The sequence below is a fragment of the Strix uralensis genome, chromosome 1 (genome assembly GCF_047716275.1).
Source record: "Strix uralensis isolate ZFMK-TIS-50842 chromosome 1, bStrUra1, whole genome shotgun sequence".
Lineage (NCBI taxonomy): Eukaryota > Metazoa > Chordata > Aves > Strigiformes > Strigidae > Strix > Strix uralensis.
Window position 1 is genome coordinate 135230783 of NC_133972.1, and position 18184 is coordinate 135248966.

The 18184-nt window shown below is 39.9% G+C and overlaps 1 protein-coding gene across 1 annotated transcript; it reads right to left on the reverse strand.

The window, feature by feature from the left end:
- Positions 1-1394: 1394 nt before the first annotated feature.
- GGH (gamma-glutamyl hydrolase) lies at positions 1395-18047 on the reverse strand. Its single transcript, XM_074882000.1, has 9 exons — positions 17845-18047; positions 17200-17314; positions 15523-15573; positions 11524-11608; positions 8131-8269; positions 7175-7281; positions 6981-7071; positions 5568-5705; positions 1395-3444 (listed from the first exon to the last, which is right to left on the reverse strand). Exons 1-9 carry the CDS (start codon positions 17972-17974, stop codon positions 3323-3325), a joined length of 978 nt encoding a protein of 325 aa, XP_074738101.1. The 5' UTR covers positions 17975-18047; the 3' UTR covers positions 1395-3322.
- Between the last annotated feature and the right edge of the window lie 137 nt (positions 18048-18184).

Here is an 18184-nt window from a genome sequence, read left to right on the forward strand (position 1 = left end):
CCCAGGTAAAGGTTTTCTAAGCTCAGGTTCTCAGTTCTTCCATCCAAGATGTCCTGTTTTGCATGAGCAAGTTTCATATTTATAGAAAAATGAACCAAGACAGATTCTGTAGCTATGGGGGAGGAACAACCACCTGAAAATAGGTATGTTGTTCCAGTCACCTCCAGCTAATGCCCCAATGTGTTAAATATTCACTGAAAACAAGATTTAATCCCATCTGAACTAATTCTATGCTCATGTACTCTGTTTCTCTCCTGCAATCATGCCAATCTGGCCAGTTACACCAGTAAGATTCCAGTCTTGTCTCCTCCCTTCTTCTTCCCCCACATCCCAAATACCCTAGTACATAAGTAAATACCACAGTACAGTAAATATCTTACTCAACATGTCACTTGAAACTTTTGAGGTATCACCACACCCAATTACAAAATTGTAAGAAATACTGGTTCTTGTAGGCCATCTAGTGGCAAAAGCAGAATAGTACGAAGAGAAAACCATTTCAAACTTTTCCTTCTTAAAGATGATTTAATATAATCTGCAAGACACACAGGGTTATCTTGCTGATCAATGGATGTTCTTCCCACACAGCAGCAAGCAAGATGATTAAGCTCATAATCCATGCTCTGAATAAGATGAGATACTCTCAGCTGGCAAAAATATACTCATCCATGATCACTTAATATCTAAACCATTCTACTAAAAAATCTACAGGCTCCTTTTTGCCTCTCTCCAGCATTAATCCTAAAAACTATGTTAGTCCTGTCTGAACAATGAAAAAACATACTGTAAATCACTTAGAGCAGAGAGGATGTCTACTGAAATTTCTTTAAAATGAATTTTTAAACCCTCTATTGGGTGAGTGCAAGACACTTCTGGGTTCCTGTAGTTTGCTTCTGTCTGGAGAACTTGATGGAAGATGTCAGGTAGTGTAACGAACACAGAAGTTGTCATTTCACTGAACACTGCAGACAGCAGTTGCTTTGCTTACAGCTCCAAGAGCCCTGAGAGCACCCACCGGCAACCCCTTCCCAGCATTGTAGGGGTCTGGCAAGCGAGCTCCGACACTCTGCACCTGGGATGAGCCTGGTGCAAAAAGGCTGCATGAGAAAGAGCTGTGGGCAGCCCTGTTGAAAGCTTCTGCCCCTTGGCTTGGCAGCCACATTTAAGTGCATTTAAGACAAGGCCCTGGGCATCAGTCCTTGCCTGTGCTGTAGGTACATCTGTGCTGGGCCATGGATCTCACTTACCCTGACCCTGACTTGCTGACATGACCGTACCAAGTGGACACAGGTTTCAGCAGCCTCATGATTTGTGACTGTCACAGATGGAAATAAAAAGATAAGACTGTTAATGCTTTATCCATGGTATCTAAAATGAGAACAAAAATACACATCTGCTTGAATAAAAGTTTATTTCATGTATCATAGAAAAATCATGAATTCCATCAAATAAGGCTTTACAAGATAAAGGATATAAAGACACATACAAATTCATAATAAATACACTGCTTTCTCATCATATTACACAAAATATTCCTTATAGTTACACACTTAGGAACTAATTACTACCATTGCAGTTAGCAGACATTTCACTTGAAGATTGATCCCTGTTTTTAAGGCTAAATCCTGCCCCCCTTCCTTAGAAAAATTCTTAGAGCTATTCCAAAGAGCTCAGCCTGAACAAGAAAGAACACTGGACTTGGTTTGTAAGTATCTTAGCTGCTACATTTATATGCAACTTTAAAGTATAATCCTCTTTTTTACACTTGGTTCTACTCAGAAGTCAAGCTAATATAGTTAATATAATAAAGTCACCTATATTAAAAACAAGTTCCATTTACTGAATTTGGCTGATCTGACAAATATAAGAATAATCTGCTATATCACATGTTTAAGCTTGTAATTGCCTGGTAGTCTTCCTGGTAGTCACAGATAATGTTTCCTTATAGTTTTTTAACTAATGCATTTCACATTCTCTTACACAGTTGTTTCATGATAAAGAACAAGTTAGTCTTTTACTTGAAAAACCTGAGAAACGTACTAGCTTTATTCAGATATGGTACTTAAGTATAAAGTACTACAAAACAGAGCTGAGGTATAAACCTGAATTTTTCGTGAACTCCAAATCCCTATTAATGTTAACAGAGTTTGGAAGCTGTGCAATACAGAAGAGTTACATCTGATTGTCTCATCTTAGTTCCTTTTTGGACACCACACAAACCCACTGAACAAAGTTTTAACGAGGTGTGCAGCGAAGCAAAGAAAAAAGGTATCGCAGTGTATTGAATGCAACTGCTACGATCACATTATGTCAACATCAATAGGTTTCTCATATACATTCATCTGCTGTTTGAATTCTAGCTGCATTAAACTATCCAACAAGTCAGAAAGAAACTACTGTCTTTGCTAAGTTAATGGCAAACTATGTCTTGACTCAAAGTGAGAATTCTACCCAGTAGCTACAGAAGTCAGACTATGTAAAGAAAAAATTAGGTTTACATTCTTTTAAATACAAAGAAATGGATGTCTGCACGTGTCTGCTGACTCCAGTTACTCTCAGACAAATTCTTGGAGGATATATAAAACTGAATTTTAGAAGAACAGAAAGTTGAATCAGCACTTAACTGTGCCCTCCAAACTTACTTACTTTACCTGGTATTTGCAATGCCTAGTTTACACTGCATCCTCGTATCATGTAAACTTCACAAAGTATAAGCACTCCAAACAGTGCTGAATGTACAAGAGAAACAGTTTCACAAATGGGATATAACATGTGCTTTCTAGGCAAAAATGTCTCTTTGCTATCATGCCTCCTTATTATTTTGGTCAATTTTTCAAATGACAAAATAGTCCCTGTCAACAACTTGGTTATATACATGTATTTACGACAAACCTAAGATGTGTTAAATCATTTGAAAAGGACAGGATTTTACTAAGCAATATACCTAAGCCTTCAGTGCTATCACAGTCCACATTTTACAAAGATAACTCATATGTTAAAAATATATGAATACAGTGTTTTTCCTTGTACTAAACATGATTACTTCCAAGTTTATAAGCATAATCAAGACCTCCTCCCTGAAAGAAAAAAGCATTTTTTTTGTAGCTTGCCTTAAAGTGTCATCCAAGACAATTATTATGTTACTGAATGTAAATTTTTGTATTAATGGTCCAACAGTGCAGAAGAAACACAGGATAAATCATTGTAAAGAAAGAGAACTGTTCTGACTTTGTCACATGCAGTGTACTATATCAGCTTAATTATGCAATGCTGGTAAATAATTCCATTTATAAATAGCAACACTGCACCTTTGACACGATACTCAATCAAAAAAATAGATTTGCTGAAATGAAGAAAATGTTCCTGTATAAATTGGAGCGTAATTATAAATCAATTCTTTTGCTTCCTCATCTTCACTGGGGAAATGGTGCAGGCTCTTCCGGGCTGTAAAACATTGTAAAAGTACAGAACACTTTATTGCTATCCTCTTTGACAGTATCTTTTTTGTCAAAGTAAGTTATTCTGTGTAGCATAACAGCAAATGGCATTACAGTAACTTGTATGTGTGGAACCGTGAAATACATCTTCAGAAAGCTGGTTACAGCATATTTTATTACTGGGGAGGGAGAAATTTGATTAATTTAAAGCCAAGACTGTACAAAAATATTTATCTGTGAGGTACTGGCAGTATCTACCAGAGATACCAGTTATACCAGTACTTGTAATACTGAAAGAAATGCATCAGAGTATCAGCTTACTGAAAGTTGCAGTGCTAGCACAGACTGTGCTGGTGAGGACAATAAAAAACTGAATCCCTGTCTGGGTTATCGTGCTGGCAGTTCTACACAAATTAAAATTACCAACTGATGGATATGAAAATGGTATTTCATTAGAATGGTTTAGTTATTAAGTGATCATAGAGGGGTATATTTTTGCCAGCTGAAAACAGTTTAAGTTTTTCACTTCATGGTTTATTTTCAAAGTTAAGGAAGACATTCTGCCTTACACTAGCTAGAAACTTCAATTACTCATTGCAACATTATGATATGAAGTACTCGGTAGGAGCAGCTGTACACAGATCAGGGAGGGAATGAAGAATAACTTGTGATTTGGTATACGAGATGGGGGGTAGACACATACAGCTGGTTGACACAAGTTTGCTCTACTAGAATTGAAGGTCAACAGATCTAAAAGCTAGTGACACATCTGTGTGGTACTATGCACAAGCTTATTAAATCCGTATACATATACGGAAGAACTTGCATGCACTGTGTCTCAACAGGACTTATAAGCAGAATTGGCACTTATTTAGCCACATTTACTTGGATAATAGCCTGAGCAAGCTTACTTCTGCCTGTAATACAGTGTGCAGACAGATACTGGAGAACGCAGCAAACAAAACTAGAAAACATGATGCATTCTAGTATTAGACTACAAAAGAAAAAACAGACTCATGCTATACTTTCTCCTATTTTCCCCTTTATTTTTGTCTTAGTCTCCCATAAGTACCCTATCAAAATTCTGAAGATACAGGAAGCTTATGGATAGTGACAAGGAATTTTATGCTATGTTGCTACCTTTTCGCAAAGGGGAGTAAGACTACATTATGCAGAAAAGACCCTTGAACTTGTCTGAAGCACAACTTTATTTCTACGCTCTCACTGAGCAGGTCAGCATGAGTTACATTTCTTTAAATCACTGTCTGCTTTTTCCAATCAGGTGACTCTTGATTAGAGATCAAATCTAGAGACCAAACTCAATTAGGTTACTGACTATGTTCTTCATAGTTCCTATCGATCGGGTAAGACAATTTCATAAATAATCAATTTAAAATATGAAAATTATATTTCAGCAGAATGGCTTAGCAAGTACAAATAAAGGAATAAATTCAGTTTGATCCTTTCAAATACTCCTGTATGTGTATCCTGCTCATTTACAGAAAAGAGACCAGAAGTATCATAAATTATCAAAATTTTACACATTATTTACTTCCAGCTTCTTAGGGTATAAACAAACAAATCAGAAACTGTGTAAAGCTCAAAAAATTCTTGGGCTGTACATAGTATACAACTGTTGGGCACCATATTGCACCCCTTTGATACACCTGTATACTGCCCAAGCAGTATTTATGGTCTTGGTTCATACATTTCGCAAGCAAAACTGAGAATACATTGAATGACTCTAACTCAGTTTGGAGCTCAAGAAACCTTTGGAATTATGAATGGAGTTTTTTTTCATTTCTTTTTCTTTGTGCAAGGGAGGCTAAAATGTTACAGTGATCATTCGAAATGGTAAAATAGAAAGTCACAGCACAAACAATGCTTTTGAGCCAGTCTACTGAAAACAGTTTGTGGAATGCCTGGCCTTTTGATGTCACTTTAATAAGACATTCTATTTCTAGTATCCCTTGGTTTTTTTATAAGCCTATAAAGCTTGCAGAGTAATCTTCACAGAAAGCAGTAAGAGGTACTGAACTTTGACAGCTGAAAAAGAGGTCTGTCATCTTCAAAGATTCTCACTAATGCTTCACTCTAAAAAACAACATTTCTAGATAATAACATTTTTACCTTCATTAATGAAGAAGTCAGCTATATAATATGCTGCTCTTACAGCTGATGGGGAATGTGGAATGCCTGGTGAATTCTTCCACTCAAAAGGATTTTTCTCTGGATGCCACTGGACGCCATAAATGGGATATTTGTACGCTGCAACAAACACATAAGCAAGATCTATGCGTTAAGAATTATGTGCTTAGTCTTACTGCAAAAGAAACTTAAAGGATAAGCTACAAAAATACCTCACTTATCAACAGTTTCACAAAAGCTTAAACAGCAAGTTGAAACTCTGTTAAAGTCACAGTAGAACTGAAGGAAAAAAAATGGATATTGTAAAAGAAGGGTCTCATTCCATACAAGAAGATTTATGTACATCACTTTTTTGATTATTTATTTCAGGATTTATATATATATATACACTAAAAAAATAATGTTCCAAGTGTATCAGTCTCAAAACTTCCTAGCTACTGCCAGCATCACTCAACATAAAATATTCACAGCCACACAGGTCATCCCTGTCAGTTCTATGGGACAGATCCAAATTTTAGGATCTCCTCGAAGGCCCAGTCAATCCAGTGGCAGCTCCCATCTGCTCTGTGTCAGGCCTGATACACGCAGGGGGAAGTCAGTCCTTAACTCTCTTACAGAGAATAGCAGCGCAGCAGCTGATGACTGCTCTGTGATAAACCGCTTGCAGGCATAAGAGATGCAGGTCATTAGCCTAATCAGTTTTTCTAATCAAACTGCTATTCTTCTCTTCTGGAGGACAGCCAGTATGCCATACAGAAGAATCCCATGGGCGGACAGCTGGGCTTTACTGTAGAGCTGCTAGTAGTGCACTGATCAAGATAAACCACTCCCTAAAGAACTTGTTTCTTGGACCGAGCAAGTCTGGTGCAAAACATACGCAACACAAGTAATGCAAAAAAGGCTTTGTAGAAGGGCAGTTGCCGGTATTGCTGCTAAAGTAATAAGGGATGTTACTATCCTCAGTACCCTGAATTGTTCTTCCCGTACAGCAGACAGATACAGAGCATCACCGGAATGCAAGCACAAGCAGACAGACAGAAAGCAAGGTGCAGCAGAGGCACGTTGCACTGTGGAGAGATTAAACTACTACGGGACAAGTGCTGTACACTGCATATCACAGCACTTGACCATTCCACTGCTAAAATGTAACATCATTATCTGGAAGGGGAACAGCGGGTGAGAGAAGTAAGTAATTAGGCTCACAGGTATGTACTCAAAAGATAAAACATTCCTGCAAACCGAGTATGTTCCTCACAGCCAGAGCACTGACAGGGCTGATGCTCACCCTACTATTCTAACAGCAAGCTTGTAGCATGAATTAACATCAATGCCACACCTCCTCTAAAGAACTAGTTTGTTACAGTCACATTTTACAAAGGAAATTCATTTCCCTACCTTCCATGGTAGATATAAATTCCACTTCATCATCAGTGTTAGTAGTCAGAACATTATAGAAATTATGAAGCTTTTCGTTCTTTGTGAAATTCTGTGATAAGGAAGGAGAAAAGAAAGATGTGTTATTTGCTCATTTATTTCTAGTTTTAACAGAGCAAATGCATTTGTGTTCAGGAAATAAAATTATCAAATACCTCCATGGAGAGGCTCCAAATATGAAAGTTTGATGTCAATGGCTCAGTAGCAAATGCACGTAATACATCATCAGGGAAGTTCTTGAATAATCTACTGTCTTTTGCAGCTATTACAAAGAAAAATGAAAAAAGGATATTGTCCATTATCCAAGCTGCTAACAGATGGACTAATACTGAACAGTAGACAAATTTAATAAAATACTGCATTAAACTTTTTTCTTTAGTATGACTTTATGATTTTAGAATATGTTGCAAGGAAAATCAGTGAAATAAGAGCAGGTTTCCAATATGCTGTTACCGGTCATCCTGTCTTGACCCAGAAAGTACCCAACTTCGCTACCTAAGTTCTCACTAAAATAAACATCATTCGTTGCTACTCATTTCAGTGACCCTTCCATTCACAATGAGCACAAGTGACAGAATATATGGTCCGCAGATGGAATACTCACAAATTAAAGGATGAAGTATCAACAGAGGCCACACTTTACCAGTGCTGCTGAGTGGCACAGCTCTATCTTAAGTGATCTCTCCTATTTCAATACTGTACAAGTGGGATCGCAGTGCTAATATTCATCATCAGGAAAGATGCAATTTGAAATTTAAAATCATCTGCTCTCCAAGTTTGATAGGTTTTGGACCCGTGAATTTTGGTCAACTTGGTAACAGAAAGTGACCTAAAGCCACATTTTTGTAGGTCCAAATTATCAAATGACTCAAAGAGCCACAACTGTGGTTTTTGCTGACTGCTGTTGGTTTCAAATGGCTTGTGATCACATCTCTGCTTTAGAGGTGATAGAATTGCACTGACATTATAAAAACAGTTGTGGCAACTCATAAGAAAGAATTTAACAAGATAATCATCAGAAACCTCCCAAACATTCACCCCTGCATATTCATCACGAACAAAACACACCACCTCTCAGCAACTCAGACATGAGATGTAATGAATTTTTCACCTGAGGTAAAGTTCAGAGGGAGTGCAAAACCATCTGTCTTGGTATTAACAAGTAAAACTTCGCCACTTGTGAGGTATGTAAGCTCTTCATGTCCAAGACATGTTCCCCATACTGGGAAATAATCTCCTTTATCGTTCGCCTTCAAAATGAAAAGCAACAACATAAGGAAAAAGTACTGAAGATTTACAGAAAGAAGACTGACGAGAACTTCCTAATTTTTCTGCTTTAACTACTACAGTAGTACCAGTTGCTAACAGAGGAATTGTAACTGTTCAATTACAGTTGAAATAACCAGACTCCCTTAGCTTTTCTCCTAAAATATGAAGGCTAGGGGATGTACACATGTCCATTGAAGCAGTAAACTGACCATAATGTTGATATTAATTTGACTGCTCTGTTCTACGAATAAGTAATGTTGAGGGCAGTCTAAACAGAAACCGCAAAATAGCAACACTTCTATAAAACAAGGCAGTCATAAGAAGGGCCACAAACCAGTCTGTCACCATTTTGAGGGAAAGCCTATTTATTACAATTCAAAATTTTATATAAGGCGCATTATGATCACATAGCAAGGGCCCTTCACAATGTCCGTACGCCTGTGCCCACCTGTCTGTATTAAGAAAACATAAATCCTATTACTAGCATGGCTACAGTCTTAAGTGACATACTTATATGCTTGTTTAACTAGCAGATTTGGACCTGTGTTCCAGAAAGATAAATTGTGAGTTGAAGCAACACAGAAAAGTGAAAATCATTTTCTAAAGAATAAAAATTGGCAGGTAAGTGCAAAAACAAGAGACGAAAGCAAAAACGAGAAAGCAAAGCAAAAAGAGAACACAACTAGGTTCCTGTCACTTACCTAAGCACAGTGCATACATGTAGTGGAAATCTGCATTTTTGTATGGTTTATTCCTGAGAGTACGTGCCTGTTAAGAGACTGGGATGTCTCAGAACTCCTGTTTTTGTGAAATCTGAGTAGTCTTTCTAACTTGTTTCTAAACATTTTTAAGTTATCCATACCACACCATACCCCTCCTCCCGAAGAGCTGCTGCTCAAAAGCCATTTTTGAGAAACCTGAAATTACAGGCTTAGAATAAAAATGTTATCCTACTGCATTACTGATAGTATGGTAATCAAAGCCCATATAACTACTACTTGGAGCAAAACATGGAAGATGTACAGAAAGAAGGCTAATAGTACTGGCAGAGTCTTCACGACCACCCACCATGTCTGGCTAGACACAGGACTCCACTGGCTGTCTTACATGTAAGTGAGGAGTAAAATCACTAAAGGTAAAAAATAGCTACAGTTTAAGAACAATTACAACTGAACCGTAATCATTTTGTGCTCCCCCTCCCCCCTTTTTTTTTAATAAACCTTAGCCTGGAGGCTAAGTATATATTAAAGAACACCCAAGACATCACGTTTTAAAAACTAATTTAAAAGCTGGAAAACAGTATTTCATTTAGGTTTTTGCCTCGTTAGTAAAATTCTATTGACTTGGATGGGGATTAGCAACTCACATCCTCTATTCATATTAAAGCAGAGCCAGACCAAGTAATTGCTCATTGTGAACATTTAAAAATGGAGAAAAGGAGCTCTCATACATTTTTTAAAAAAACCCACAAAATTCAGTCCTGTACCTCCTAATATCCTCTTGACTATCGTATCTTACCTTGCATTAGTAAAACTACCAATATTTTATAGCAATAATTAGGTCTCAAAAGATGAAAATCAAAACACACAATCATCACAAATAGCACAGAAAAAATCCCCAGCTTCTTAGTAACGGTTACCTATGATGAACTGAAAATTATTTTCTGCCTTTCCCTCACCTGAAGCACACATACCATCTAATAAACCGGCCTCTCTGATCATGAAATTATGACCTGTGCAATTCAGTTAATCATTGTGAAATGTCAACAGAATTTCGTAACAGTACTGCAAAACACAAGAAAACGTTGCCCCAGTACTGAATACCAAGAGACAGGCTGCACTTCGCACAGCGTGAGCAGTTTCAAAGAGACAAATGAGATTGTCTCACATAAAAGTGAGATAGTCTTTGCAAGGTTCAGGTTTAAGGCAACAGACTAACAATCATTACAAATAAAGATAGCCAAAATAAGAACATTGGTGCCACGGGGACTGAACAGTCAGAAAATTAATCACTGAACTGCAGCAGCTGACTGGTCCTGTGAATGCCATCGCTTGCGCTTTCCTTGCCTGCAGTTGAAAAGTCAGCAGCAAGGGTAGAAGAGGAATTCCTCACTGCTAGTGAATGCTTGTACCATGGTAACAGTTTAAGCACTACTCCTAACTGTCTCTAGAATTGGGCAAAGTCTTCCAAAGTGTGACTTCTGTGACAATTTTAATCAACATTAGCTGAGAGTAAAATAAAGCTAGTAAAGAGGAAAAAAGAAAGTTTAGTTTTTATTCAATTTGAATACAGAAGATTCTTATCAAATCATAAGGATTGCATATAAAGCTCAGTGATTTGCCTTTCCACAATGCAAATTTTACTTCAAAATGTGTTGATTACTATCTGAAAAAAACCCATCTCTTATGCTCTAGGAGAACTAAACCTTCATTAAGGATCCAGAGCCTTCCTGATGTTCTCTGAAACAGCTTTCCCAGAAATTCAATCTTTTCTTAATAAAGCTAATGATAATATAAATATTAAAAAATAATTAATATAACCTGCCAAGTGTTCTTCCCACCTTTTTTCATGTTATAAATTAAGATAGTGTTTACTTCAAAAATCTGCTATATTTACAGTTACCAATGCAAAGAAACAGGCAAAATGGTATAATGTGCTAATGCAGATCCCTCATCTGCATCTCCAAAGATTTAATTAATCTATTTATAGATAAGCAAGAATAAAGGTGTTTCACTAGCTGTAACATACATGTGAAGGGAGGCCTTAATGTTATATTACTGTTAACTGCTTTATTTGAGAGTCTCTCTAGAATTCCTTCCAAGTCTAAACTTTAGTCGTAGACTTCTACAAATTATTACATCTATATATATCATTGTTCAACATTTAATGTCAATGGATGTTCTGTGCTTTTGGAAGGCATTAACGTTACTTTATTGCAAGTTCCACACAGCCATAAAGCCTCAGGTACAATGAATAAATGATACTGTTCTCACCTGAAGAACTTGGGAGTTTAAGACCATGACACAACATGTAACAGGAAAGGGTGTCAGAAGCCTGAATCTTAAGCTATTAAACGATTTTTTTTTAATGCAGAAGTCAGCAATGAGCTACTTATTATCGGGCTTACAGTTAACACACAGGATACCAATACATAACTATGAAAATATGAGCCTCCCTGTCATTTTGATCTCTGAACAGTGACAGTAACAAGAACAGACTGTTCCTTAGTAATTACCTCTATTGCCTTGTGGTAAAATATCTTAGCAACCCTGGAATATTCTGAAGTCTTAAGATCCACACCACCTCCTGGAAAAAGTACCCTGAAAGGCAACATCCAAGAATTTGATTAGCAACAGTGATCAAATTAAAACCTGGACAACGTACACAGAAAAAGGACTGACAGTGGTTTTAAGGGTAGGATTCGGGTCTAGGTTAAGCCGCCTACATTTCAGAAGTTTACAGATAGGCATCTAAGCTTCCATTACAGACAGCAGGGATCTACTCAGAAAAGTCAATGGAGACTTGAGTATGTGTTCCAGAGAAGACACCAACTCCTGTGGGCTCCACTGGCTATACTGACTGGCACTCCATTAATTATGGGAGTTTAGACAGCTAGTGCACACATAGCCATCTGAGTTCAGGTGACTGAGTCCTTAACAGAACCATATCCTGAAGTACAAGTAGTGACCGAGCCTAGTGCAAGATAAGGAAGAGGAAACAGAAAATACACAAAACATACAGATTTCAGCTGGCATACAAAAGGGTTGCATGCCACGACTGCATCAAATCCTGTCCCAACTCTTAGCTGGCTCTCCCTACTACTTTAAAATCCTGGCCTCAATCTTAATTCATCGTGTTCAATTTCAGAAAAGAAGAATTATGGCCCTGGCAGAGTGACCTTACTGCATCAAAAAGTTCCTATTAAAAAGGAAAAAAAGTACACTCAGCCATAACCTTTGGTCACACAGGATCTAATACAGCCAAAGAAGACAAAGCAATCTCGGAGACTATTTCAAAGAAATAGTGCATAAACTTTTTCCACCACACACACACACACAAAAAACCCAGCAATGGCAATTCTCTGTGTAGCTCCCGAAACCCAAACATCACAAAAAAAAAAAAAAAGGACTCACTACAGTACAGATTTCACATGTACATGTGATGACATAGAAAGTAATCAAGTACTATCAGAGACAGTTAACATGAAATAAAGGAAGTCTCTTCTGGCTGTAACTGGAACAGTACCCACAGAACTGACAGAACTGAATGTGTAAGTGCTCCCTAAGTCACTGCATCAGAACCTCAAGTAGATTTACTTGAGCCACACCCATCAGTTCCTGATCTACTAAAACAGCTGAAGGATTTCCTCTACATTTCTGTGCTCTGGAAATGGCAACCTGTATCAGTGAGATACTAACAAGCACCTAGAAACAACTAACATCTCAAATGATGCCAAGCACTTGGAGAGCAAGTGTGCATTTAAACCCTCGTGACCAGGCTTACTTTAAGGTGAATGATGCACAGGATCATGCAAAAGGCACCACGTATTTGGTAGAAAAGTAGAGCAGTATTCACAAAAATATAAATCAGATTACTCTCCAGTGCCAATATATAAAATGAATACAGCTGAAAGTATTTTCAAAACAGGCCAGATTATAGATTTCTACAAAAATCTAGTTAAACAAATAAGGTTATTCTACCACCTGGAAGTGGTAGAAAATTCATTTCACCTGTTCCTTTTGTTCAACCCAAAAACTGGCCAATACTAATTAGGAAAAACAATTGTCCTTTCTGCTAATGCAAAAAGGAAGTAACTCATTAAGTAGCAATAATAACAGCTTGGCATTGTCATAAGCAGATTGAAATGCAGCTACCTGCATTCTAGTATCTCTAACTGGTTAGAGCTGATGATGTTCACTGGAATTTCAAAGGCTATCTCAGGAGTACATGGCTATATTCATAAAATTCTGTCTCTACTATAGTAAACATCATGATTTTCATAAGGTTGCATTTAATAATAAATAATTTCCAACTACAAAGAACCTGGAGCTAAGCTCTTACAGCATGAAAGATCAATGTGTCTCTTAGTCTAAGTTTCCACAGAATGGGAAGTCCTTCCCTCCAGAGATCTTATTTGTTATTTACACACAGCTATACTGTGGAAGCCATCAGCTGACAGTGGAGGACAAGAAATACAGATCATCCTTACCCACCTACATAGCACAAACCCAACTGTCAGTCACTTGCAAAGACAAAAAGATAAGGGAACTGGATCTACTTGTCCAACACCCTCTTCTGCATCGAGGCAGGTGGTGAGGTAGAAAGAATGGGAGACCCCATTGGTGAAAGTCCTTTTGGCAACCAAAGAGAGGCTGGCAGCCATGAGCAAGGGATGAAATGTTTCATTTTATCTCCAACATGAGAAGCCACAGAGGAGAAAGCGTCACTGTCTTATTCTTGCGTTGTATCGCAAGACTGTAAAGACGTACGTCTTAGTGTACAGGGCATGCTGTGAAGCCTAAGAGGAGGATGATCTCCCCAGACAGCCACAGGTCTAAATCTGCAAGTTCTACACATGTTGATTAACATTCTAGTATACACATAAGCTTAACAGAAATATTCATGGTTTAAGATGCTCATCTCATGACTACAAGTAGCCCAATCACATGCTATGGGCTCACAGTCAAGTCTGTGAAGTGTAGCATCAGCTGATTTAACTCTTCTAAAGTGCACTTTTAGCACAAGGCAAACATAAAAGGTTTTGATTTTGCATAGTCCGTAATTAAAATGCGTTAAATTAGATCACATTATCCCACATTTAAAATGCAGGAGGAACACACGGGTTGCCATAGGTCAGCTGAAAAGTTAGAATGTTTCTCTAACAAAGACTTAAGCCACAGAATCACAACAGGCAAGAAGGGTCACTCAAGCAGCAAGAGATAAAGCACCCAAAGAGAAAAGGGTAGAAGAGACTGGAAATCAGAAACTTTTATGATAGAGCAGACATGCAGAGGACTGGAAAAGGGAAGAAAGGGGAGGCACAGGGATAAAACACCCAGCAAGTGCTATTAAATATCAGAATGAAGCTGATCACTCAAATGAGGAAGAAGAAAAAAATAACAAAGAGGAAGTGGGCTATTTCACTTGTAAAATTGTTAACCACTATAATGCCACTTCTGTCTGCCTGCAGACAAGCACAGGAGAATGCCTTGGCACTGTTGCAGATTATCTGATGTGTGCTCCTCAAGAAAGGAAAGGCAGCAGGCCGACATGGGACAAAATGTATGAGTGTCAATAAGGCCAAATGCCGGGTGCTGCACTTGGGCCACAACAACCCCCAGCAGCGCTACAGGCTTGGGGAGGAGTGGCTGGAGAGCTGCCAGTCAGAGAGGGACCTGGGGGTGTTGACTGACAGCCGGCTGAACATGAGCCAGCAGTGTGCCCAGGTGGCCAAGAAGGCCAATGGTATCCTGGCTTGTATCAGAAATAGCGTGGCCAGCAGGGACAGGGAAGGGATCTTACCCCTGTACTTTGCACTGGTGAGGCCGCACCTCGATTACTGTGTTCAGTTTTGGGCCCCTCACTACAAAAAGGACATTGAATTACTCGAGCGTGTCCAGAGAAGGGCAACGAAGCTGGTGAAGGGTCTGGAGCACATGTCGTACGAGGAGCGGCTGAGGGAACTGGGGGTGTTTAGTCTGGAGAAGAGGAGGCTGTGGGGAGACCTCATCGCCCTCTACAGCTGTCTGAAAGGAGGTTGCAGAGAGCTGGGGATGAGTCTCTTTAACCAAGTAACAAGCGATAGGACAAGAGGTAATGGCCTCAAGTTGTGCCAGGGAAGGTTTAGACTGGATATTAGGAAACATTTCTTTACAGAATGGGTTGTTAGGCATTGGAATGGGCTGCCCAGGGAGGTGGTGGAGTCCCCATCCCTGGAGGTGTTTAAGAGTAGAGTCGACATAGCGCTGAGGGATATGGTGTAGTTGGGATCTGTCAATGTTAGGTTAATGGTTGGACTGGATGATCTTCAAGGTCTTTTCCAACCTAGACAATTCTGTGATTCTGTGTGATTCTATGAAAATAGTGCGCTCTCTGCCTTAGAACATGTTTATATGCCTGCAGTGCTCAGCACTAAATCTCAAAAGAGTAGAATGACAGTGTTCTTGGGAATACAGCAGAGCTCAAAACCATAACTATCAAGTCTTTCAACAGAAAGTCAGTGCTCAAAACTTACCCGTTAATAGAGTGGAATATTTTATCATATTCTTCATCTGTAAGATTTAATCTGAAACACCAAGAAAATAGTTACATAACACATATGAAATATACATATTTAACCACAAAAACATCGTTAAAGAACAGAAACGTGAGAACGGAAAACATGTAGAAAGCATGCTTTAAACAGAATAAAATAGACCCAAATCAAATGAAACGTTTCACTTGAAACAGCTCAATCCACAAGACGGAAAACAGGACCCTGTCAGGTACAGTTGAGGATTAGGTACTCCGAGACCCCTTTGCAGACACTCATTAAATTTCACATTTACATGAATGGCATGGTTATTATTTCCTGCAGACCGGCAACTCCGGTTTCCAATTGACTCCAAGAAGGGCAGAGCTGCAACAGTGGGTCACACCCATTCTTCAGCAAAGATATAGCTGAGAGGTGGTGTGGTGGTTTAGCCCCTGCTGGGGTCTGAGACCACATGGCCGCTGCCCCTCCCCCACAAAGGGAGTGAAATACAAAGCCCTCAGGCTGAGATAAGGAGAGGTCTAATACAACAGTGCAACAGCAACACAACAAACAGCAACAATAACAATAACAGTAATAACAATGAACAGAGCAAAATATCTACCAATACAGCAGTGAGAATAGAGCAAATCCCACAGTACACGCGGTAACCCCTTGTCCCACTTCGGCACGCTTCGGAGCCAGGATGTGACTTCCGCATGGTATCTGAATAACCTGGCTAGAGCCCCCCCCCACTGCTGGGGAAACTTAACCCTATCCTGGCTAAACCAGGACAGGTGGAAAGGTGAGAAAGACCTCAGCATCAGCAAAACATCAGCAAGCCAGTATGACAGCTACGCTCATGCAGAACTGATACACTGGATATACTGAAAGTGTCCAGCTTTGCTGCATCTAACTTAGTTGCCAGAATTAGAAGCCTCCATTCATTGATGAAGCTTCTGGTCAGCAACCATTCCGAAAGCTCCACCAGCTACGCGAGGAACACTGGCTTCTAATTCAGGCGCTTAACTAGTGCTCTTATTGGACCATGTGGACTAGATACATCCTATTGTGATTTTCTGCAGCTGCATTAGTATCATTTTTAACCTCCGACAATTACCACTTTAACATCTGATTTTAGTGCATTTGCTATTTTATAGCTAACTGTTGGCTATGAAGTATCGCCAGTTCTATTACTTGCTCTGCTACTTTTTACCCAGCAACCAAAACACACCACCACATAGTTTGAACAGAACTGGACTTTGGTTTCTTCAAGGAGTACTGACAGCCTTCCTCCACTGAATTCTAGCACTACAGAATGTGACAAAAGATAGTATGCATATGCGTATCGAGATAACTATGTGTGTTTGCGGGGCACTACACATTAGACTGAATATAGCTAACTTCAAAAACCATGGATGCAAACTATGGAGGGTAATTTTACAGGTTAAAAACCAGTATTTTTCAAAGAAAGCTTATTATCATAAGAAGAAATATTAAAAATTACATGTTCCAGTCTACTTTTATCCTGATTTTTAAAACACCTTGCAAATTGTGGCATCTTCAAATAGTCTCTGAGGAGCTCTAAACACTCTGAAAAGCAGCCAACTGCTTTCTGTGCCTCTAAGATGATACCCTTACATTAAACAATTACCCACTTTTAAGGATATAAAAATCTACCTTATTGGCACAACTCGGGCACCGGCAGATTCCAAAAACTTCACATATGAAGCTGCAATATAAGAACTTCCAAATCTGTGGAACTTCTCAAAGTGACATTCCTGTGACAATATCCCTAAAGGGTCCAAGAAAGAGAATTAGCACTACACAAATAGCAAAAGCTGCACACTGGAAGAAAAATTAAACTGCAATTTCCTGTATGCCAGGTTACAGTGTTACATTTACTGCCTGAATTACAAACACTGAGACAATTGGGCATCAATTACGATGCCTGGTCACCAGGTACCAAATAAACACACATTATCTGACTAAGACTCAGCTTCCCTGCTTTAACTGTTTAGTACTACAACTTCTCTTAAATACCGTACTGTTATTTCAAGCTTTTTAAACAAGGTACGTGTAGCATAACACTATTTATAAAAGCTTTAAGCAAACCCAGGCTCCGAGAGACCTTTCACTCCACGCAGAAACCGGCAGGGTTTCGTGTCTGTTGCAGCAGCCGTTCCCCGCCCCGCCCCCCGCGCCCCAGGACGGCGGAGGCAGGCTGCGAGGCACCCGCAACCGCCGCGTTACCCTTGCACCGGCCGGGGATTCCCGGGGAGCGGCCGCCGGCAGCTGCGGGGCCACCGCCCCGCCGCCCCTTACCAATGATGGGCCTCTCGTTGCCCTCCGCCGGGCGGCCGCGCTGCACCAGAGAGGCTGCGGTGGCGCAGCGGAGCAGGAGGATGAGGAGGGTGGCAGCCGGGACGGGAGGAAGTCCGGCGAGGCGCCTCATGGCCACGTCTCCCGCGGCCCCTCAGAGCGAACCGCTCTGCGCCCGGCCCTGCGCCGCTCAGCGCCCCGGCGCCCGCCGCGGGGCACGCTGGGAAATGTAGTTCCGGCGGCGGAGTGCGCTGTGGGGGCGCCGCGGGAGCGCCCCGCTTGCGGGCGGAGGGAGCGGCTGGCCGCGGCCTTGGTGCCGCGGCCCCGTCTCAACGCTCCGGCA